General features: G+C 50.0%; 1 protein-coding gene across 1 annotated transcript; it reads left to right on the top strand.

Moving 5' to 3' along the window:
• The first annotated feature begins 359 nt into the window (after nucleotides 1–359).
• Nucleotides 360–24,668, top strand: LOC116782465 (cystathionine beta-synthase-like). Its single transcript, XM_032679203.1, has 16 exons — nucleotides 360–371; nucleotides 2,325–2,479; nucleotides 6,694–6,800; nucleotides 8,853–8,987; nucleotides 10,312–10,391; nucleotides 11,652–11,783; nucleotides 12,710–12,779; nucleotides 14,328–14,419; nucleotides 15,791–15,916; nucleotides 16,749–16,833; nucleotides 18,447–18,552; nucleotides 19,104–19,175; nucleotides 20,424–20,558; nucleotides 21,124–21,232; nucleotides 21,509–21,593; nucleotides 23,763–24,668. Exons 1-16 carry the CDS (start codon nucleotides 360–362, stop codon nucleotides 23,858–23,860), a joined length of 1,599 nt encoding a protein of 532 aa, XP_032535094.1. The 3' UTR covers nucleotides 23,861–24,668.
• Nucleotides 24,669–24,787: the final 119 nt, after the last annotated feature.

Here is a 24,787-nt window from a genome sequence, read left to right as displayed (position 1 = left end):
TCAGGGCCTGACATGGGGGGGATGGACTGGAGTCCTTTGTTTGCTTTGGTTGTGGGACCAGATGGCAACACAAGGTTGTTGACTTCCATCTTTGGAGATGCCCCAGGGGCCTCTGGATAAGAAGGTTGGTCTGCACACCGGGGGCTGTTTCATCCCTCTGGTGTTGCTGGAATAAGTGTGTGCTGTGTTTCTGTGTTCCAGGGCCATCCCAGCATTCAGGGAGCAAATCACAGCACCATCCTCCTGTCCTGGTGTGGAAACCACCAGGAGAGCACAGCACAGACCTCAAGGAGTCCTGCCACGGCACTTCAAAGGAACTCTGAGCAAGAGGGTGGAAAGAGCGAGTGAGCAGGAGGAGGATGGCAGACATGGTAATTAAGGCTGCCCTTGGGCTCATGTGTCAAGCCACAAATTAATTAGATAATCAGGACCCAGCCACAACACCCTGCTGGCTGCTTGCCTGGCTGCAGTGAGTCAGTCAGGCAGCCCATGTGTCCAGGATGGGCAGGGCAGTGGCTTTATGGCCTGGGATGAAGATGAGGCTCCACAAACCTGTTGGCCTCTGCTCTGTGTGCTGTGCACTTTGTCTTCAGCATCCTCCTGTCACCAGCTTGAGTTCCCTGCCTGGGGATTTCCCACTTCCTTCCACATGGCCACAGGTCTGGCCCCACTGCAGGCAGTCCTCTGTGTATTAGAAACGAGATTATTTCTTCTTTGAGTCACTGGTTGGATGCTATCAGATTTCAAAATGAAGTCTTTGCTCTCAGTCTCAAGTTAAACGTAGAAGGAAGGTCCAGCATCACGCCTTTGACCATTTCTACGACAGCAAAGTTAATGAAAGCATTATGCTTGCTCTAATTGCAAAATGCATCACCACAGAGGTGTAGGAAGACAGGGCAGACTCTGCTGCAACAAGCAGGTTAACACCAGCTTTCATTGTCAGTCTAAGTAAGACACGAGCGTCCATCAATGACCCTGCAAAGTTCCTTTAATCAACAAAGGCTGAATCAAGGCAAATTTATTTTGTCAACAAGCCAGAAAAGAAACTTCCACCGTACCAAAAATCATGTGCCTTTTCTCCATATGGCTTGTTTCCTTAGCCCAGAAGAGTGGTGGATGAATTGCAGACAGGATCACACCCAAACATGTGACCCTTGTTTCTGTTGTTGGTCAGTAGCAGATACTGAGAATAAACTATAAACCCAGACTTCTCCTTTTCTCTACATATGCACCAGCAATACAGAGAAAACAGCACAAAAATTTCCTTCTTGCAGAGCACAGGTGCCATTAGGGTTTGTGAGTTTAAAAGCCACTAATGAACTCAACCTTTTCAAAATTGTTTAACTCTTTTCTCTTCCATTTTTACCTCCTTTGCCCCTGTAGTTGTTCCTGATAATTCCATTTTACCTTTATTTGCCGTTATTTGATGCACCTTCTCCAGCTCCCCCAGGATTTACAGCCCACTCTCACCACCACCATTTCCAGGCTGATGAATCCCCCTCTCTTGAGGCTGTTTTACTCTGGAACTTGCTCTGTACCCCCCGAGCACCTTTGCTGCCCTTCCCTGATGTTTTACTTCTATAGATTCTCTTTTTTCACTTTTATACACTTGATGCCATAGTAGGGGTGTCCCCTGGCCTTCTGAGGTCCATTACCATAATAGAAATATTCTCAAATTATTGCTGGGTAGACTTACTTGAAGTTTCTTCACCGAAAAATACTGCTCTTGGCCAAATAATTAAGTAGAGAGCACCAAATTTTCTAGTGGAGGGGATGATTTTGAGCAGGGGAAGATTCGCTGGAGGGGGTGCACAGATGATGGTTTACGATGTACATGGCCTAGTATACCACTGAAATAGCAATTTTATCTTGGAATCATAGAATTGCTAAGGTTGGAAAGACCTTTAAGGTCACCAGATCCAACCATCAACCCAGCACCACCGTGTTAACCATTAGACCATGTCATCAAGTGCCATATTCACGAGTTTTTTGATTCCACCACTCCCCTGCACAGTTTGTTCAAACGCTTTACAACCTTTCCCGTGATTTTTTTTTTTCCCCCCTAATATATAATCTAAACCTCCCCTGGCACAATGTGAGGCTATTTCCTCTGGTCGTGTCACTTCTTACCTGGGAGAAGAGGCTGACACCCACCTCACTACAACCCCCTTTCCTCTGTTTCCCCCCCTTTCGACCTCCTTTCACCGGTACAACCATGGTTTTGAAACGCCAGCAGGATGGCACCCTGCCTTCACACCCAAATGACATTTTTTTGCCTTCAACAGTTACTTCCCTCCCAGGTGACCTCTATTCCCACCGCTCAGGACCTGGCCAAGTCGTGCCCGTTCGTGAACGGCGACTGCACGGGAGGTCAGGAAAGCAAGGCCGACGGCGCGTGGGTCCTTCCCAACTTGCCCAGTAAGTGCACGTGGACACCCACGACGCCTGCCAGCAAGTCTCCACACTCCTGTGTGCGCCTGTAAGTAATTCTTTCACGCTGGTTATTTCAGAGCGCAGCTCACTGGCTTTTTCTGAGGTTGAAGTACTACTGTTGCGCCAGGACGGTCACAACCAGAAGTGGGCTGTTACACTAATGATGGTTTATTTTCCAGCAGGCAAAACTGACTCAGTATCTCCCCTTCAAGAAGCTCTTTCTTACTCTCTTCAATTTTGCAGAAAGATATGGCTCAAGTGTCAGCTCTGTGTTTTGCAGCACACTTCTGAAAGCATCTGCTTGTTTGGGGCGCCTTATTGTAGAGGAACTAAGAGAAACATATTTCATAGACAGACTTCAACCAGGGACTTGCACACTTCTGCAAAGAGGACTCAGTGAGGTTTGGTGTCACACAGCAGAAGTACAGGCACTCCCAGCTGCTAGGCACTCGAGGAGATGTAGGAATGACTCTTCTAGCTGTAGTATATACCCCAAAACTGTGGTATCCAGCCCTGTCAGTAACAGCCCTGCAGCCATCAGCCCAAAGGCTGCAGTTTTGCTGCCCTTGTCCATTCAAACAAACCAAAGCTGTGCGTGAAAAGGTTTCAGAGTAACACTGATATCTTTACTGGTGGCTGAGAGACCTCACAAAAATGGATTACCAGGGTCTGGGAGTTTAAATAAGTATAAAATGGGCACGCAGAGGTTGCTCGCTCTGTGTAAGCAACCCAAGGGCTCAGTGCAAAGCAAAGTGCTTGCTCTGAGCTGTTCTTGCCCTCAGAGCAGCGGGTTCCCTCCCGGGGTGAGGTGAGGCTGTCAAAGGGCCCCGACTAGACTTGACAAGAGGTGCTTTAATGACCTGGCAAACGAGACACAGACAAGCAGTTAAAGATAAGGCTGTCCCATAAATGTCAGGAGAACTGCAAACACGTCCCTGCAGTGCAAGGATGTAAACCAGGAATTCAGCTCCAGCGAGTGAGGGACTGGAGCCCATGAGAGGTGCAGCACTGCTCTGCATGGTCATGCCTGACCACATGCCTGGCAGGACAAGGCCAAAGCACAGCCATCAGCATGTGTGAAGTCCAGAACAGCCTCTGGGCTGGCCCATGAAGGAGGGATGAATGGACTCCAAAGCCTCCAAGCTGATCCAGCAAACTGCATCCAGGCACTCACTCAGTGCAACCCCTGAAGGTGGTGCCCGAGGATAGAATCAGCTCTTTTCAGTCAAACTGATTTTTTTTCCCCCCTGAGTTATCATGCAGAGTAGGAAAACATTCTTGGATTTTAGCTATTTAGCATCAGGGTGCCATGGGGCAACAAGGTGTCGCAGTGCCAGGGCCCACCCCACCCCCAGGAGGTGGGCAGCCAGAGAGGCATCGGGACAGCTCCAGCCCCGAGCACCAGACACCTCTCTGGGGATGGGGTCTGGCTGAGGGGGCCCACACAGCATCAGTGAGGCAGGAACTGAAACACAGCCCACTGTACAGCAGTGAAGAAAATACACTGACACAGGTTACACATTTTCTTTTACAGCACTATGTGGAGGGGGTGGTTTGGTTTCCCTGCTCACAGATGGCAGCCAGTGTAGCAAAAACCTCTGGGCTTCCTGAGAGTCCATTGTGAAATCTGATTGAGTTTTGGGTGTAGAAGCAGAGAGAGGAGACAAGATGTTATTTTAATTCAGAATATGAATAATTAATTTTTTTTCAATGATACAGAATTAGCTCTGCTATCCCTTGAGCTAACTCTGACCTCATCGAGAATCCTTTGCTTTGCTAGGACTGCTTTTCCCCTGGATGCCTTATGGAATAACAAGCCATGAGTAAAAGCAGGAATCTTGGATAAAAACCATCCTTGTCCACTGCAATCCTGAACTGATAGCAGCATCTGCAGGACTAGACTGTGCCAACCACATCCAAAGGCGTTTGTCACAGATCTTTGTGTCCCCCTAGACTTTCTGCCTTTAGGCTACACACACTGAGCTCTCACAAGGAAGCAGACCATCAACTGCTATTTTTGTAGTAAAATATGGTAGTGATTAGGAAAAGAGTTAGATAGGAACTGCAGAAAACTTGCCTGAGAGTGAGAGAGAGGCTGCTCTGTTTAGGGGATGGTAACGAGTGGCAGAGCAGAAGAGCAGCCCAGTTCCTGGCTCCCACCCTCACTGCCCTGGCAGGGCTCACCCTGGCATGCAGGGCAGCACAGGTTTCCTTTCCCTTCCCCATTCCCTCACCACGCTCCACCACTGCAGAGCCTGGAGCTGCTCAGCACCTCTGGGGTCCTCACCACAGGTGGGGTGTGGACCTGTTGGAGTGAGTCACAGAGGAGGCACTGGGGTGACCAGAGGGATGGAGCAGCTCTGCTGTGAGGAAAGGTTGGGAGAATTGGGATTGTTCAGCCTGGGAAAGAGAAGCCTGTGGGGTCACCTACTTGCAGCCTTCCAGTACCTGAAGTAGCCAACAAGAGAGGTGGAGAGAAACTATTTTCAAGGGCCTGGAGTGACAGGACAAGGAGAAATGGCTTCAAACTGAAAGAGATAACATTTAGACTAGATATTAGGAAAAAATTCTTTGCTGTGAAGGTGGTGAGGTACTGGAACAGGTTGCCCAGAGAAGTTGTGGATGTCCCATCCCTAGAAGTGTTCAAGGATGGGGCTCTGAGCAACCTGAGGTAGTGGAAGGTGTCCCTGACCATGGAAGGGGGTTGGAACTTGTTGATCTTTAAGGTCCCTTCCAACCCAGGCCATTTTATGATTCTGTGATTCTATGATCATACCTTTTTGGGGTTCAGAGTGCATGGTAGCATCCCATTTACAGCAATTCATAGCTGAAGGTAAATAAATGGCCTTGCTTTCTTCTCTCAGGCTGACCTCCTGCAATCTAGATGTGTAACATAACAATGCAGGTCACTCTCAAGAAAGCCAGGCTCTAGTTAATTGTCATCTGAAGGAACTGGAGTCTCCTCACGCCATGGTTCAGCCCCACTGAAATCCCTGAGCATTTTGTTGGCTTTTAGAGAAGATGTGCAATGGTTGCAGCTTTGGGGGAAGCTCATTTATTGTTATTGCCTCACATTTACCAACACTCTGTAGAGGCCGTGATGCCTCTGCAAACTCTTTACCCAGAGGGAGGGTAACAGCACACTGTAATACTCCATCATTTCTGGGCTTGAGATGCAAGGAGACTGGCTCCTTTTGGTAGTAAAGACCTTCACTAAACCACTACCCCTGCACTCCTGCGAGGCAAGAAGTGTTTGTATCACGCTTGCAAAACCTGGAGGGAGGTGTGTGTGTCTTTAAGTAACCCAGCATGTCACCCTGCACCATATGGACTCTCTGTCAGCAGCCAGGCATCTGCCTGGCCGTGATAGCAGCCAGGGATAACTCCAGGTCAAGGTTCAGAGGATGATAGTGGGTGAGAGCTGCGCAAAGCAGAGCTGAGCAGTGAGGGAGGGGGATTTTGTCATCACAAAAGGAGAGAGACATGCTGGTTTGCAGCCAGGGGCAATGTGCTTGTGGCCCAAACAAACACAGCCCTCATCAATCCTCTCCCTCCAACTCCGAACAAGCTCAAGGATGTGAGTTCCATGGCTGCCTGGGAAGATGTGTTCTGTCGTGTGTTGGGCAAACAGGTCTTTTTCATCCTGGTTGCAATTGCTGTGATGTGGTTCTTGGCTTCTGCCAGAGTCTGACAGTGACTAACAAAACCAGGCAGCTGGATTTCACTGATCACAGAGCTCAGTTTAATCATTTGCAAAAAAGCCTCCAGAGTACTCTGTGACTTGGGCTTTTCTGATGGCTTGGAGCCATCCTGGCAAGTCTAGGAGTCCTGGCCAGGCAAGAAAGAGTTGGCCTAGACACAGCTGGAAATACAAAAAAGCAGACATGGTGCTGGGTAGGACAGAGGAAAGAGGAGGAGCCTTGTGTTGTGCACGGCCTCCTGCCTTTCTCACTCGCAGCATAAAATCCTGAGGCTTGTCAGCCTCTTCTCACTTGTTATAGAGGCCAAGGGCCTTGCAGAACAGCCCTGAAAATTAATTACCTCATTTTTTATGCAAAAGAACTATTAACTCATGATGGAAAACTATAACTAACCCCTGGGGCCATTGATCGTTGATGGGGACTTCTTCTCTTGGAGTTGGGGTGTCTCTCTGTGGCCTTGATAGAGTTGTTGAAACCTCACTTAGATTTTATCTTGGTTCATGTTGCATTAAAAATAGCTTTGATATGACTTTCCCCCTCCCCCCCCGTATTATTTCAGGACAGAAGAAAAAAAGATCTTGCCCAACATCCTCAAGAAAGTTGGCTGCACCCCGATGGTCCGAATCAACAAGATTGGGAAGTCCTATGGGCTCAAGTGTGAGCTCTGTGAGTGTCTCCTTTCCACCAGGTTTTTCCGTGCCATGAGGTGAGGGTGAGGGGCGGTGTTGGAGGGGGGCTTCAGGAGAGGCTCTGTGAGAGCAAGCACAGGTGGGGAGGGACAGTTGTGGCACGTGTCGGGTGCTCCTGCTTGTTAGGTTATGCTGCAGTCATTTTTTGAACCAAACAGGATGGTTTCAAGCAGCAATGAGAAGGGGGCTGATGGTAGTGAGGCATCTCTCCTCCCAAATAACAGCAACATAAGATCAGAGTATTTCTGGGCTAAATTTAGGGATGAGTGGATGGCAACATGGCATCAGGCAGGGATGCTGCAGCACCCAGGGTAGCACGTGGAGTGCACAGAGGAGACTGGCTGAGCCTTCCCAAATTATGGTGGACAGAATTGGGCACAGGGCACGGCAGAACCCTTCCTGCAGCCTGTCCAGGAACAGGGAGCAGCTCAGGCTGTGGGGGACACACATCAGTGTCACCCCTGGCTGCCAGGCAGAGCTCCCACCCACAGGGGAATCCTCTACCAGGTCAGCTGGAGCCAGGCCAGGCACTGCTGTCTGCTCCTGGGGGCAGCTGCTTCCCTTAGGGATCTTCCCAAAATGCAGCCCCAGGCAGAGCAGAGGGGTCTGCAGGCAGATGGGGTTATCAGCAACATGGGTGCCAGTCCCTGGTGTTAATAGTCAGGCCAAGGTGCTGGCTGCAGGGCCAGGTTTTCCAGCAAGATCCAAGTCCTCCACCCTAGGAGATGTTAGTGCAGCACTAGTGCTGTCTCATGAAAGGGTCAGTTTTAGCCTGATGCCTTACAGGTACAAGGCTGATAAGATCAGATCTGTCCATATGGACTTTTCAGTGCCTTTCCTGTAACTTCTAACCCTGATAACTAATTTCATCCAAACTGGGTAGAAAGACAGATTCTCAGAGGCAGAAAGTTTCATGAGTGTCACATGGCTGGGTAAGGAGGAGGGACTTGATGAGTGCTCATCCTTAATGAAATGGCAGAGTGGGGCCTTGTGGTCCTGTTTGGCAGCTGGGAATCCTCAGGGCAACCAACCCTCCACCAGGCACACAGACACATGGAGTGTGCTGTGCTTTTCCATCAGATCCCTTCTCAGGATTTGGGATCTTTGGGCCAGTAACCCTGCAACCTCTACGTTGCACTGCCTCTCACTTCCCAGAATGACACCTGGGGGGATGGTGGGAGATTGTGGAAGAGAGGTGGTGGAGGTGGGAGGGCAGCTGTGCAGTGTCTGGTCCACCTCTGGAGCAGCCTGTCCCTTGGAGCATGTCTTGCTAGGGCAGGAGCCTTAGGGGCATGGGAGGATTTGGTGTGGGATAAGCTGGGCAGAATCTGTTTTCTGGGATGTTGTCTCCCTCCCCTGGCACAGGAGAGGAAGGAGAGCAGGACAGGCAGAGCAGCTACGTGGTCCTCTCCGAGCAACATGTCAGCACAGGCCCTGTTCCCAGGAAAATATAGGAATTCTTGCAGCACAGCTGTCTCAAGAGGCAGTTACAGGTGGATGGGATTACCTTGTATTTCCTGTGCCTCCAGGGATCTCTGTGCAGCTGAAGTTGTGGCACTTTGCTTTATAAAATGTAATGATGAGCATAAGATTTATTTTCCCAAATGGGTTGCTCAGGTATCGAGTTGATTTCTCAGCCAGAAGTAGCTGGGTCTCTGCCAGGATGGAGGGAATGACACCCTGGAAGTACCCATTTCTCCCTGTTGTCCATAAAACAGATCCCAGTACCCCCAGTTCAGATGTAGGTGCTCGTCAGAGCCTTGGTAAGAAAACTCCTACCCCGAGTATTAACAGTGTGGAAGGCCCAAATAGGACTTGCAGTTTGAAAGTGCCTTGGCAAGTTACTTGATTTTTCAGTAGCTCAGTGAGGGAATTATAATTTTGGCTGACATTTGGAAGCGTTCTTTCTGTCTTTCTGTTGCTCGCTTTTCTTTACGGCACCTCATTCAGGACTACAGATCATCCCTGCAGAAGGGACATTTTTAGGCACCTGTTAAAAAACTGATGGAGCCTTCCCTTTCGCTTCCAGTGGCAAAGTGCGAGTACTTCAACGCGGGGGGCAGCGTGAAGGATCGCATCGGCCTCAGGATGGTGGAAGACGCAGAGAGAGCTGGGATTATAAAACCAGGAGACACGCTGATTGAGCCCACTTCAGGAAACACAGGTGGGAAGGGCAGGGATGCTCCCTCTGCCTGGGTGCTGGGCAAGAGGTTGTTTTTGAGCATCCTGGGGTGTCAAGGTGCCTCTGCTGAAATTCCCAAGGGCCTGCAAGGGTCCCACGCCTGCAAGGGTGTGCTCAGAAGGTTACCTTGTGGCAAGGCAAACACCCTCAGGACCAGGGGCAACCCCAGGAGTTTTCAGGCTGGGAAGCTTTTGAGGACTCAGAATTTCCCAGAGAGGGTTTCCCTGATGGGCTGGAAGAGAAATCATCTGATTTTTTTCCTCGTCCCTGTCACCCGTCATCCCATCACATTGGGGGCGTTGCAAGATAAGGGGGCACAACATAGGAGACTACCCTGCTATTTTGCAGCCTCCACAGGGCCACTGGTGCAAGTTTTAATGTTCCTTTGCTGCTCCCTGCCCCATGACAAGGCCACATGTGTGTGCACAACGTGCTTTCATACAAAAAGGCACAGCAGAGGCTATCGAGGTGCTCTAGATGTAGTTGAGGCCACGTCCCTCGCTGCACTCCCCGCCTCCTCCTCTCCAGCCATGCAGAATGGGTCTCATCTCTAGGAATTTTGCTCCTTACTGGCTTGTTGCCACAGGCAGCCCCAGAACCAGACCCCCACCTTGCCCCAGCCACTCCCCAGAGATGGGGTGAGGAAACCTGTGTTTCCCCAAAGCTGTTCCACGGGTGGATCGTGCTGGGTCCCTGGGGCAGCTGGAGCTGCAGCAGGCTCCCTACAGCCCCTCACAGGGACACACTGCTCCAGCCTCACCTTCCTCCTCTGTCTGGGAAGCAGCTGGCTCCATCTGTCAGCCCTGGTGAAATCGGAGCAGAGCTGCCCTTCGCCTGCTCGCCGCGGGGTGACATGTGCTGCTTAATGTGTGTGTCTGACACCCCCCCCAACACAACTGAGAGTGTTTGAGGGGGAAGGGGAAGGCACTCCTGAAGCAAAATCACCTCTCTCCTGTTTTTCCAAAAAGAAAGGGAGAGGCCTGAGCCTCAGCGAGGGGAGGAAAGTGCTCCCCAACTTTGCCATTCGCTCTGTGCCACACTAATAGACTCCTGAGAGCAAGAGGGACACTGCAGCTTGGCTCATCTGTCAGCATGTCCTCCATGTCATCTGTCAGCAGATGACTCCTACACTCTCTGGTGTTCCCAGCACATCCCAAGAGGCTCGTGGAGGATGCTCTCACCTGCAGTTCATTGGTGAACATTTCTAGGTTCTATTCGCTGAAGGGAAGAGGAAGCAATGCATGTTGGCCTGTTGGCTTTTCCAAGTGCTCTTGTTAACCAATTCCCTTTCCTCCCCACCACCCAGGAATCGGGCTGGCACTGGTGGCTGCAGTGAAAGGTTACCGCTGCATCATCGTCTTGCCAGAGAATATGAGCATGGAGAAGGTCAGAGCTCTCTACGGTGCTACCCCCAGCCAGGGAACATCTCCTTCCCTGTCCCTCTCTGCCTTTCCCTTTCTAAGCCACAGTGCCCTCTCTTTTAAGGGATAATGAGCCTCATGCACACACTGCCAGAGCTTTGTAGCTCCTCAGAGGGTCAACTCTTGATGGAAAAAAGCACCCTGTGATGGCCTGGCTGACTGTCTGGTGTCAGCAGTGCAGCTGGGGTGACATGTTGGCCAAACACATTGTGTGGCTGCAGAGAAATGGAGCAATATCTGGTGTGTGGGAGGTGTGGGAGGGCAAGGCCTGATTGGAGTGGAGGAGAGGCAGGCAGATGCCAGGGCTCACCTGGCAGTCCTGCTCACTTCCCCTCATGCTTCTGAAAGGTCACTTGGTCTCTCTGTGTATTTGTGGTTTTCTTTAACCTGGAGACACTCACGGTTGCCTGAGCTGCTTTCTTGAGGTGGTGCAAGTCATGTCACTTGTCCGAGAGCTGATGATCAGGTAAAATTGCCATGCTGGAGATGACAGGAATCCTGCCTTGGTGAGCCAGAAGCCTCACAAACTATTCAGCTGAACTCGTGCCAGCGAATCCAGACCTGGCTCCTTACCTGGCTCAAAAATTAGCCCTTCTCCAAAGTGCTGCCCTCATTGCAACCTAAATCTTACTTAAACTCAGTCTGGAGCAGATGCCACCTCCAGCTGCCGTGGGCTTTATCTCCAGGTGCCCCCAACACTCTCTCACCCTTCTTTTTTGACCCTTTCTGCCCCTGACAGTCACATCTCCCAGGGGATTATACCCTTGGTCTGATTTGTATTTGCTCCTTCCCTGTACTTGGTAAGAGAAGAGAAGGGACTTGGGGCAAAGACAGCTTTAAGAACTCCCCTTTGCATGCAGGGGCTCAGACCTCAGCACACAGGAGGACACTGTTTCCTACCTGGTTCCCCCTGCCCTTTTCCTCAGGCAGCAAGGAGCAGCACAGTGTTACCTCCCTCTACCCTGTCCCCAGACTGCCCTCCAAGTAGGACAGGGCACAAGGCCAGGCTGGAATCCATGTGCCAGCTTCGGGCAGGAGGCCCTGGGGTGCCAGGAGCATGTCAGAGATAGTATATTCCAGAATTGGACATTGTATCTCCAAATGATAAATGTTCCCCCCCATGCAAAGCTCCTCTGGCATCTGACACCACCATGAGCCCCCAGGTTTGGATTACCATCCCTACACAGGATCAGTTGCATTACATCTACTCTTCTCCCTCCCAAAGGTCAGTATTCTGAAGGCCCTGGGTGTCGAAATTGTGAGGACCCCGTGCACCCGCTTTGATGCCCCGGAGTCGAACATTCGCGTTGCCTGGAAGCTGAAAAGTGAAATCCCAAACTCTCACATCCTGGACCAGGTAAAGGCCGTCCCTCCACTGAGTCTCCTTCCAAACACAGCTTATAGGGTATGCTCCAGGTGTGCCTGTGCTTGGGAGCTTCGTTCAAAAGTGGCACTGGAGGCAGATTTCATCAGTGTTTTATAGCGTCTGAAGCGTAATCTCCCCTCTGCAAAGCACAGGGTGACAGAAACAAAATTAGAGACACTTCCAAACCTGTAACACCTCTGCCAAAGCCTGGATGTGGGCGAGGCTGGGTTTTCTTGCACAATTCAGAGACTCCTCAAATTGCTTCAGATTTAACTTTGACCTGAAAAAAAAAAATATCACTTTTTGTGCCGGGCTAGCAAACTCTGTTCTACCTCAAAAATAACCCTCATGCTGTAAAGGGCAAACCCCAATGACTCACACCAGTGTTTTCTGTCTTGAACAGGAGGGCATTTCTCCCTTTGGTCTGACCCCGCTGAGGGAAGGCATCCCTATAGAGAGCAGGGAGCTCCTGGGGTGCAGGAAAGTCAGGGAAGCTCCTTCTTTTTAAATAAAAAGGAGCTGAAAGGCTGAATATGCTTTTTAGAAGAAGCATGGTCTATGGTATCACTTGTGGCAAATCCCCCTGTACAGGCTGGAGAAGTCTTCTGGCCCACAGTTCCCAGCCCCCTGACCAACCCCACACCTAATGGGCACCAACAGCCAGAGAATGAGTGTTCATAGGCACATTTAATCTTCCAGTGTGGAAAAATCCCGAGTGCCCTTGGGAATCTTGTCCCAAATTGACAACCAGAAGGAATACCTGTATCTGGTCTGGCTGGATCCCAGTCCACCCCTCTCTGGGGAGATGAGGGGGCAGTTTCCTGCTCTGGGTACAGCTCATCAGGAGCTATTGCTAGTTTGGTATTTGACCTGCTCTTCACACGGTAACTCCTGCTCTTCTCTGTTGAAACAAACAGTACAGAAATCCAAGCAACCCCCTGGCTCATTATGACACCACGGCCGAGGAGATCCTGGAGCAGTGTGAAGGTACAGTCTGGGCTGTTGTTTCTACGTGCTGAGGGTGTGCAGAAGGCTGTAGCCCTCACTGAGAGGCTTATTTTACATCATTTATTGACCTGAATGTCCAGAAACAGCCAAAAGGGCCTCTGTAGGTGAAGGCAGTGTTATCTCAATAATACTGACACTCAGGGTGTAGCAACTGCTCCTAATCCACTCCAGATACACCTCAGCCTGCAGGGCTTCCCAGCTATGGCCTCCTACTGTAAAAGCCTGAGGGAAGAGACCAGAGGCTTAAGAAAATCCAGCTGCACCTAAATGAGAAAGAGCACATCTCTTGGTGGCCACAACACCTCTGCGACCTGTCGTCTGGGAACACAAGATGTCCCAAGAGGCCTTAGTGGGGAACATAAATCCATCAGGGCATGTCAGGCTGCATCTGATCCAGCACACTCATTTGCAAGCCAAAATAGACCAAAACGTCACAAACTAATGGCATTTGAAGTGGCAGTGGGGGAGGATAAAGAACTATCCCAGCCCACGTCTGTGCAGATAGAGGTGACATTTATTGCAAGTTCTGGGAACACTGTAAAATGTAAACAGGACTCGAGGGTTTAAACCGGAGAGCAGTTATCACAGCTGTAAAGCAGTCGGGCAGCAACAGGAACAAGAGAGTCCCAGTCTTCCCTGTACTGCAGCATAAGGATTTGCTCCTGTGGCTGCCAGCCGTGGTTTATAGGTTCCCTTTTCCCTATGCAGTTGCAGCATCAGGTTTTGAAGGCCTGGCTCCGATTCTGCTCCTACCAGTCCTAAATCTGTATAATCTCACCAATGCCAGGGGGGCTACATCTGACCCAGACGTGTGCCAGGGCAGAGCTCAGCCATCTCTCCACTGTGGATGCCAACACAGGTTGAAAAGTTGTGCCTGTCAGTGATACGTGCTGCTGCTCACGTGTGTGCTTTGCTGCCACATGGTGGAGTTTGAAAGGGATGGAGGTGCTGTGATATTCCCTCCCCCTTAAGGCACAGAATCACAAAATATCCTGAGTTGGACGGGACCCACAAGGATCGTCGAAGTCCAACTCCTGGCCCTACAGAGAACACTCCAAGAGTCACACCATGTGCCTGAGAGCGTTGTCTAAACACCTCCTGAGCTCTGTCAGGCTTGGTGCTGTGAACGCTGCTCTGAGGAGCCTGTTCCAGTGCCCAACCACCCTCTGGGTGAAGAACCCTTTCCTGATATCCAGCCTAAACCTCCCCTGACACAACTTCATGTTGTTCCCTTGGGTCAGTAGATGCCGAAGATGCAGCAATTATGGAGAGCTGGAGTGGGAAATCTGGAGGTCACCTTCAGCCCCCTGTGCTGAAGTAGGATCAGCTGATCCTGTAAGCTCATCTGAGCTTCTCCACAGGACCAGGCTTTGTGCACCAGCATGGCCTCTGCCTGGCCTGTCCTCACGTGGGTTCTAGTGGCCCAGGGACACAGGCTCTGCTTCTGCACAGGGCCCTGAATAAAGGGAAGGTCATGCTGCAGGCCGTACTGAGTCCCTGCAAGCCTCTCTCTTCCCTGACCTGCAGGAAAGGTCCACATGGTGGTGATTGGGTCTGGCACAGGAGGCACCATCACTGGCGTCGCCAGGAAGCTGAAGGAGAAGTGCCCGGAGTGCAAGGTAAGCCAGGAGGCAGGGCTGCCATGGTTTTCATGGGATCAGAGAATGGTTTGGGTGGGAAGAGACCTTAAAGATCATCCCATTCCACTCCCCTGCCATGGGCAGGGACACCTTCTTCTAGACCAGGTTGCTCCAAGCCCCATCCAACCTGGCATTGGACACTTCCAGGGATGGGGTAGCCAAAGCTTCTCTGGGCAACCCGTGCCAGTGCCTCACCACCCTCCCAGTGAAGAATTTCTTCCTAATATCCAATCTAAACCTACTCTCTTTCAGCTCAAAGCCATTCTCCAGTGCCCTGTTGCTGCATGCCATTTCCTGTCTGCGCTTCTGATCACAACTAACCCCGCAGCTCACCTGAGCCAGCAGTTGATGTCTCCACCTGTTTGCTTTTTCACAACAATCTTGGCTTTTGTTAGAAGCAATTTGGTGATGCTTAGGTTGGCCTAGACCCATCCAAGTGCCTTAGAAACCAAACTTTACACAGCCCCACTAAAATCTCTGCCTGCCTGGTGCCCTGCCCTGTGCAGGACGGTGTTGGATGCCCACTGCAGGCCCAGCTGACAGCATCGCTGCTCCTGGTTAACCTGCCTGATGGAAGTTTCTGTTCTGGCAACTCTGTGAGGGGCACAGACTGTGCAAGGGCTTCTCCTCTGCCATTGCAAACCCCTTCATGTTTATGGTCGACATCAGTAATGATGCTTATCCTGAAGAGCTTGTGCTTCAAGGTAGATGAGGGGCTTGACAGATGCTGCCTGTCTGGTGTAGTCAGTATATGAGCAATCCCTGATGCACCAGAGTTGTGGGCTCATTGTTGGAGGACCAGGTTACCTCCCTGACTGATTGCAACTGTGTGTGGAGCAGTGTCACCACCCCTCCTTCAGCTCTGAGCTGGGGGAGGCAACCTCAGCCCAGACATAAAGCTGTAAGCAACCAGAGAGGTGTCACCATCAGCCAGCACAACTAGATCCAGAAAGGATGGCTGTAGCCATGGGTTTCAGCACGTTTGAGCTCTCTGGCTGGCTTTACCCTGGAGCAGATTAAGGAGCACTTGCACTGTCCTAAGGGTTGAGCTTTGGAAGTGGGAGGCTCTGCCAAAGCGGTGATGACAAACACCTTGAGAGTGATAACATTGTAAGCCACCAGTCACTTTTGCAACAGCTGAAGACTACCTAGAATCTATTTAAAAAGCCAGTGGGAAACAGCACCGTTTTATCCTGGAAGCTCTCCACGCTGCCAGTGGTTAGGGATATTAATGAATATTATGGGAAGGAAAACATTGCTGACAAGAGCACAGGTGATTTTTCCTTTGACTTTATGTTTGACTGTTTCTGAGCTCCCTTTGTGGTTTAACAAAACTTCCTTCCCTCAAAGATCGTCGGTGTAGATCCCGAAGGCTCCATCGTTGCTCTGCCCAGTGAGATGAATAAGACAAACACCACAACCATTGAAGTGGAGGGCATTGGGCACGACTTCATCCCTACTGTCCTTGACAGATCAGTAAGTAGCTGTGTGATGAGAGGCCTTTGCCTGACTTTTGGTTTTACATCCAGCCTACTCCCAAGTTCAGAGGTAGCCAGCTCTGGTATCTGGCCATGACCCAACCCTAAGGCTCTTGCACACCTTCCCAGTGCAGAACAGGCTGTTGTGGAGGGATTGGGACCCCAACATTGAAGCATCTCTCTAAGTCTGATTCTAACTGAATTTAACACACAAAAGAAATCCTGCACCATGTATGGGCTGGAAGACAAGATCCAAGCTCTGTAAGACAGCAGATCATGAACCTCGTACCTCTTCCTGTCAAGTTTACTCTCAGCGTATCACCTGCCACCAACCACAGAGTTTTAAACCCCTAATTCAGGCTACCTGTGTTCCCCCTGGCCTCATTCTTAGAAAAGTCCCTCAGATTCTTTCTGCTTTCAGGTGTGTGTTAACGATGTCTCTGCTGTTGGCACATGGACGTAGAGCTGACACATGTAACAACCCAAACCTCTTCTTGTAGCTGCGTCTGATTCTGCCTGGCAAAATCTCAGCCGTTAGTGTAGTCTGGCCTGGGACATCATAACACCATTTCCTCTTCCACATTCTGACTCTGGACCTGTCAGACATCCCTAACTCTTCAAAGAAAGGGTGCTGGCTGAAAAGGTCAGAGTGGGTACCTGCAAGCAAGGACATGCCTCTGGACCAAGAATGCCCTGACAAATGCATTGCTCCCCACAAGTGTGGAGGGCGGCTCAAAGCTGCCAGATGTTGTAGGCATCAGCATGTCTCAGAGGGTTGGGACAGCCTTAAGTAGCACTGCCAAGACTCAGCCTTCTTGCTTTCCTTTCAGGTGGTTGATCAGTGGTACAAAAGCAATGACAGAGAGTCGTTCCTCATGTCTCGCAGGCTGATCAGAGAGGAGGGATTACTGTGTGGTAAGCACCAGTGGCAACAGCTGCTTCTCCTGACAAACCTTCTGAACCTCTTCCTTTTGGGACCAAAACGCTTCAGGGTGGGTGCTCCCTGCCTTTTGTGTCTGCTGGGTTAGCAGGGCTGGATGGCTGAATCCCGAGCCGGTGTGTAGGTCACTGCAGATCTCAGAGGTGTGTCCTCTGAGTCCGTGGTCTGGGATCTGAGTCATCGGCCACAATAATTATAGAAGCAATAACTCTCCTCTTGCTGGAGCACTTTTGCAGTGTAACTGGATCTTCAGGCCTAACTCTGTGCAGAGTAGAGTTACACAGGCTGAAGAGAGGATTAATGGGGCTTGGGGCAGGACAGGTGGGGTAAAACTGTCTCTCCGCTAACAATTCTGCGAGGCTGTTCTCTGTGTCATTGCCACACCAGAGGTGCCAGGTTTGGACCAGGAAAGCTTGAAAGTAAAGAAGGTGTGAGATGTTCTTACTGAGTATTTCTCCCCGTGCCAATGAGCTGTAAGTGATCCCACTGGCCTTCCAAAACGAACAGGTGCCCTCAGACAAACCCTGCCTGTGCCCTCAGAGCCACTACACGCCATCAGCATGTTTTCACCCTTCCCTACCACTGAGCAGGTAGCTGTAGGTTTGCATCCAGGACCAGACACTACATAGGCTTGTAGTTACAGCTGATAAAAGCCATGAGCACTCATATCCAGGGAGTTTTGGAAAAGATCAGGCCACATGTAATGAAACACTTTAATGTTGATTTAACCTAGCAGGCACAGAGTCACCGTGTTTCAACAGAAACCACTTGCTGGACTCAACTATAATTCGTGAACAGCTTCATGTTCCCTGAACTGCATTTTTCAGGGCCGTTCCTCATTTGTTTGAAAAATGTGACCCGGTGATAATTAACCTGCTGTAAAATACGTGCTGCCTTGAGTGCAGTGTGTAATTGGCACTCAGATAGTGGAATGTGTTTGACTTCCAGTACTCAAACTGCTGGTGAAAGAATTGCCTCTGTAAAGCAGGGACCTGCTCTCCCTACGTGCAGCAAACCACATGTGTGCACACAGACACAAGGAGTGTTTAAGTCTTCCCATCACGTTGGCCTGGTATTCCAAGCATGAATGTAATGTTTATGGTTTTTTCAGTCTTTACAATGCATTTAAAGACAGTCTTTGGTTTCCAAGTATGTCAGCCAGAAGCTCCAGAATTGGCATGATCTCCTCCTCACCCAAAAGAAGGGTGTGGCATGGGCAGAGTGTTATGAATGTCCCTGTATTCAACATTTCAGACCTTGGTCTGCCCACTGAGCCACCACAAGAAGTGGCTCATGAGGTTCACAAGGTGACTCTTATGCTGCCTTAAAAGCCCATTGCCAAGAGCCACCATATGAACACAATCCTCCATCCCTAACTCAGGTCCCTAACATTACCCTAAAGCCTACAGGGCTTTGGGATCTATTCCTCCCATCCCAGTGTCCCGAGCCACTATCCCACAAAGTGCCACCTTTGCCTGGGTGCCCCTGCACCTCTCTCTGGGGCAGCTTGTGCCCCCCACACTGGGACTGTGGCCCTACACCCTGTGCAGCCCTGACAGTTGTCTCCCTCTCCTTGGTACCCACCCAGGAGGCAGCTCGGGCAGTGCCATGTCCGCCGCCGTGAGGGTTGCCAAGGATTTGAAGGAAGGTCAGCGCTGCGTTGTTATCCTGCCCGACTCTGTCAGGAACTACATGTGAGTTTCCTGCTTCCTCACCTGCTTTCCACCATCAGGGTGGGAGATCCCACAGCCTTCTGCCCCACGGGGACCCTCGGTGGAATAAGATGAGCCCAGGTGCTGGGGGTTGCTGGGGAACCACCCCAATAAATCTGATATCATGGCACACAGAGTGAGCCCAGAGCTGGGAGTCTCCCTCGGGCAGATCACAGGGAAAAAAACTAAATAAACAACAGGAATAAACTGCACACCACCATGGCAAGCACCAGGATCCGGGTGTTGGGATACTTGGGATGTATTTCCTCTTGTCACTGACTCATTGCACGGAGCAGGAGTCAGCCAAGCTGCAGTTTTTGAACTTGCATGCCTAAAGTTAGGAAGGCAAATAGCTGGCATGCTTCGAGGAGTCACTGAGCACCCGCAGCTCCCGTTGACCTTAAAAGGGGCTGAGAGCAGCCAGCTGCAAAAATCATGGGAGCCCCGGGGGCAGTGCTGTGGTCTAGTGCATGAAACAAAGCACGACTTCTTCTGGGAGGCTCACAGACCCTCTCTTTGTTGGTGACTTCTAGGTCCAAATTCGTGAATGATAAGTGGATGATAAAACACGGCTTCCTAAATGACATCCAGGAGCACAAGCCTTGGTAAGACAACTTCCGCCGGGATAAACTGTGCTAAGGGAATCAGCTTTCCGAGTCTGGAAATTATTATCTTCAAAGGAAAGTGTTCTCTTTTAGTATTTGCAAAAAAAACCAGTACAGTCCAGATCCCTCTGGGGAGGCCGTAATGTCAGCTCCTCTCTTTGGAGTGGTTAGATATCCCAGTTTTCCAGTCAAAGTCTATAAAGGAGCCCTTTCTGTCCCAGACTAGCTGATCCACTTCCACCTGGCAACCGTTGCCCAGGCCACCTAAACCCTGCCAAGCAGAATGGCCAAGGCAGATGTTTAGCTCCACACAAAATCTCCCTCTACTCCACAGCTGATGTTCAAAGGACTGTTGGGCTGGCAGGGAGATGGGTCCCTGTTGTAGCAAGCCCCCTTTCAGACAGCTCTGAAAGTCTCCTCAGGCAGGGGTCAGTAAATTTTAACTCCCCAGAACTGCTGGCCAGAAAACATGACCAATTCGTCTGTCTCTTAGGCACCACAGGTAAAGAATCCCCTCGAAACAGGGAGTCACAGACAAACTGCTGATGCCCGTGGATGTGTGGCTGGGCAAATGCCAGCTGTTTAGAATTCAGCTCAAAGACAGCAGGTACCATTGATGTCACCTGCTCCCTTGGGGTTACTGTAACCAAAGGTTATTGCAAAATATTTCCCAAAAACTTAATACATTTCTAGGGACTCTGGTGTCTGGTTAGAATTGCTCTTGGCCTTTCCAGCCTCTAGTATTGCCCTGCCTTTTCTACATGGACAGAGGACTGAGCTGGGAGGTGCCTGTGGTCCCCCACAAACAAGTGTAGCTTGTTCTTCATAAATCACACGAGCATCTCTGCCAGGCCCTCTCCTGGAGGAGCTGCAAATGCTGCATTTTGAGGACCAGGCATACAGACCAACGGGGTAAAACTGGTAGATCACCTATTTATGGCCTTGTAGTGAAGCCCTCAGTAGCTTCCTTGGATTCAGGACAGCTCAGCACCGTGCCTGCTGCTGGCCTCAGCCCTGCCTCTGGAGTTGTTTGAACACCAGGCATAGGGAAAGCTTGGCTTCAGCAAGACCTGGCCATGAGGGACTTGTAGCATTACTGCTTTGGGTACTGGAGTGGGCCTGGCTTTGCAGGCAGGCACAATACCCTTGCGTGGCTGGGCTCATTTCTAGTAGCCTTGCCTCACTGTTCAAGGCCACAGCTGTGCATCAGAGAGCAATAGCTCAGTGCTGCCATTTGTCTTTCAACAGGTGGTGGAACATCAAGGTGCAGAAACTGAATCTCTCGGCCCCTCTCATTCTCCTCCCAGAAGTCAGCTGTCAAAAGGCAATTGAGATCCTCCAGGAGAAGGGATATGACCAAGCTCCTGTTGTTGCTGAGTCAGGGTAACTATTTTTTACTTGCTACAGGGACAGCCACTCACACAGGAGAATCAGTCATGATGAAGGTAAACAGAAAGTCCTATTTACTGATTCAGAGTTGGGGCTCTTGTGTTGGACTCTGTGAGGAACACTTTTAAAATATCGTCTGCCTCATTGTGAAGATTTATCAAGAAAGCTCCTGTAAATGAGCCAGTTAAAGCCAAAGCCAAATCTAGAGCCCACCAGACTCAGCAGAGGCTGGATCAGTGCGTGGACAAGGGGAGGCCAGAGGAGTGGTGAGGGTTGGATGGGAAACCCACACAAATAAGCAATTGGAGAGCCCATGAATTTTTCCTCTCCCAGCTGCTGAGTCCTGGACTTCAACAGCAGACTTTAACTGCTGTTAAACCATCAGCTTGGTGAGGACAAGGAACTTCTTGTCCTGTTCAGATGAGGAGGAACCTGGTGCCTCCTGCTGATGGCAGCAGCAATTTGGTCACTGACTTCAAGTGAAGCAGTTCAACCCCTTCGTAAAAAGTGTGTCCTGCCTCAGGTCTGACCTTTTGGAAACCTCCCTCTTCCCTTACAGACTTATTTTGGGAATGGTGACCCCCAGCAAAACCCTCACCTCAGTGCTGGCTGGAAACGCGGAGTTCTCAGACCCTGTTACGAAGGTCATCTACGACCAGTTCTCAAAGGTACCTCTAAGACTGGTGTCAACCTCTGTCCAGGGATGGGGAGAAGGGGAGAGGGGCAATACCATCACCCTGGGATCTGAGAGGAGCTGGGAGGTCAATGAAAAGACAGAGAGGTCTCCCCAAAACAGTGCGGGTGGGTGAGGGACGTTGGATCCTGGCCCAGCTGGATACCACCCTGCCCACTCACAGCTATCACCAGAGACAGGAGCCAGGCTCTGCACCACTGTCCTTTAAATGTGAAGTGAAATGTTAAATGTTTCCTTTTGTCCTGCTTAGATTGGCCTGGAGGACAGCCTTGGGAAGCTTTCCTGCATACTGGAGAATGACCATTTTGCTATCGTTGTACACGAGCAAATGCAGTGTAGGTATCTGCAGAGGAACTCTGTGGGCTTTGTGCAAATGTCTGAGAGGGGCATGGAAATTCTCAAACTGAGAGTGGAAAGTATCACTGCAGCTGCTCCAGCTGTGCAGCCCCTGAGCCTTTGCAGGAAGGATTTCTGCCTCAAGGCTCTGCAAATCCCTGGAATTGCCAGCTATTCACCCATGTCTTTTCCTGACACCACAGGGATGAGGGGAGAGGGGGGAAGCCTTAACCACAGGACAAGCACACTACTGGATGTGTGTCCTGCAGGAACACTTCCCAGATCCTGGCCATGGGAGCTGTGTTGTGTCCCTATGCAGGGGTAACACTGAAGCACCCATCAACTCCATCCCTTCACCCTATCCCATGATTTCCCATGGAAAAGGTGTTCCCAAGGTATTCATTATGGGGTTTCATTAGGTCCCCTCTGACAACCAAGGTGGACTGTAGATGACTGCAGGGGTGCAGTGCCTGTCTCTTCATATTGAATTCAAATCACTGCCTTGCTGGTTGTGGGCAGCACAGGAAGCAAAGGGGGATTTAGAGATCTCCATAGACTTCCATAACCCAAGGGCAAGGCCAAAAGGAGCGTTTGACCACACTAGGTGAAGCTTAGGTGGAATTCAGGCATGTAAGTTGAGAAAGCTGAGAACAAATGGGTCAGACCAGGAGCAAGCCCTGTGGCACAGGCTGGTGAGTCGTGGGCATTGATGTTTGTAGCCTGGGGCACCTGTGTATGAGACTTACCTGGACCATGGCTGGGCATAGGAATGCTCTGCCAATTCAGGAGCAGTTCAGTCCAACAAAGCAGCCATACCAGCAGGTTTGGTTTATTTTTAATCCACTGTACATCCCCCCCCTCCTTGGTGCAGCAAACCAACTCAGTATGAGTCACCTGCAGCAGGACCACAGCAGCATGAGGGCTGCTGACACACTGATGACAGCAGGGATCACACCTTATTCCTCCTCTGACCAAAAAAGGTGCTGTTCTGCAAAGCTGACCTAACACACCTTTCCAGTGCCATAAAACTTCTACAAGTACAAATTTGACCTTATCTGGAGGGAGTTGCTTTGTTGAAAAGAGTGAGCAACATGAAAAAGCAGTCAGAAGCCCCATGTTTAGGTCTGGTAATTTAGAGCTGAAGGGTGTAATTATGTTGATTTGATGGGATTGCACACTGAGCATGCAAAGCATCCCTACTGTGAGCAGTGTCCAGTACTGCCAACAAGGGGTTGCCTGCTGAACTCGAGGCCTCTGGAATCCACCAAGCCCAAACATCCCAACCCCTCTGCTTGTATCTCCAGGACCTGCTGACCCAAAACCAGCTCTAAAGCATGCAAGTCCAGCCATCAAAAGGTTACAAACAAAAGTCTGTCATTCTAAACTGCCTTTGATGCATGTTTCCAATTCTGTCACGAAAAAATAATGCTAGGCAGAATTTCCTTTCTCAGCTACGTTGTCATAAAACAATTTCGCATCACATTTTGATATAAATTAAATGGTATCAGCAAATTAAATGGCACCCACCAAGAAATATCAGCCAGCTGTATGCAGTGCCTCTTGCTCTGGTTTTCAGACAACACCCCCTTTCTTTTCCAGAGCTGCTGTTTTAACACCGTCACAGTTACCCCCTTATTTATTACTTTCTTCCCACACCTTCGGAGCTTGCATTTTGTCTCGTGTTTGGACTCTGGTGGCTAGTTTTATTTTTATTTAAGAAAACATTTATCAGACAGTTACAGCAATTGTGGAAGTGTTGTTTTATTAATGGTGGTGTAGGACGTTATGAGAACAGAGTAGGAAAGGGCCTCACTTGTACTCATGGAGAGTCTCATTAGTTCGGTCTGAAAAGTTTTGTGGTGATAGAAGCAGGACTGGAACAGAGGTTGGGTAAAACAACTGGGAAATTAAGTTTCCTCTCTGGGAAAGGGTGCGTAATTTGTAGCTAAAACCTTATTGGTGCAACCTTAGTAACCTGACTGAGGCTGCATCAGTCATTTCTGTGGGGGTAGAGCAGAGACAGATGCTGTACACGTTAAGGTTTTCTTTCAATAAATGAACAACAGCCTCTGCACAACTGACAGGGGGTGGGGGTAGAGAGTGGAGGAGTGAGGGGTTATGTTTTTTGGGGAGTTTTCCCACTAAACTGGCATTTTCTACGCTTACAGTCGATGGAAATGGCAGCTCCTTCATGAAGCAGATGGTGTTTGGTGTGGTCACAGCAATGGACCTCCTCACCTTCGTCAGCAGAAACGACAAGAAGTAGCAGAGCAGCTTGGCTGCCCCCACGTCCTCCAGCAGGGCCAGGTGTGCCCCCCAAGCCCAAAATGCCCAGCCGAGGGCACCTTCTGCTCTAATCCAGTGACAGTTTCTCAAAATTACTCAGGTGAAAATCGTAATGTATCAATATTTGTCTGCCAAACGCCACCTGGAGTGGCACTAAAGTGAAGATAACTAAAGAAATTGCATTTAATAGCCCTGTGTGGTTACACAGAGCGGGGCTGAATGGGTAACGTGGTGGGGTGGGGATGGACAGGGGAAGTTTGTTACTGCCCAGATTTTAGCAGATGGGGGTTTGGTGTGTTTGCCAGCTGTAGGTACCTGTGCACTGCCAATGTTTGCAGCTGCTGCTGATTGTCCTGGGGAAGGCAAGTTTGATCTTAATTTTGCTGTCAGGCTTATTGTGTCCTGGTAACTGATAATAAAGGCCAGAAGAGCCATTTGCCATGGCTGCCAAAAACATAAATGAGAACAAATGTGAAAAGAAAGCTGTGGGACCAAACTGAAGTGCCATTGAAACCTGGTTTGGGGGAGTTGCTCTCAAAAGACCCAAAGACCTTTTCGCAATCTTTCTATGAGTCTCAAGAGCTGCTCCAAGGTAGCAACAACTAATTTTAATTTTGGCTTGCTGCTAAGTGGCTAGTCCATATTCTCAAACTAATCTACTTTGTAAGAGGCTCTTATTAACTTATAGAATGCTGAAGTATTTATATTTAGGAAAATGTCTCTGCTGTCTATTGTTTCCTGTGTGACACAAGCCCTTATCAGATCTTCTGCAAGTTTTTACTGGAGCAATAACTGTATTTGTCCAGAAAAATAAAAATTCATTATCTTTACCTCATCATATTGCACTTATTTTAGCAATTCTGTTGCAAAGTGAAGGTTATTAGTCCATGAATGCATTCTCAACTCA

The sequence above is a fragment of the Chiroxiphia lanceolata genome, chromosome 2 (assembly GCF_009829145.1).
Source record: "Chiroxiphia lanceolata isolate bChiLan1 chromosome 2, bChiLan1.pri, whole genome shotgun sequence".
NCBI lineage: Eukaryota > Metazoa > Chordata > Aves > Passeriformes > Pipridae > Chiroxiphia > Chiroxiphia lanceolata.
Note: the sequence above shows the minus strand (reverse complement) of the source record. Positions and strands in the feature narration are given on the sequence as shown.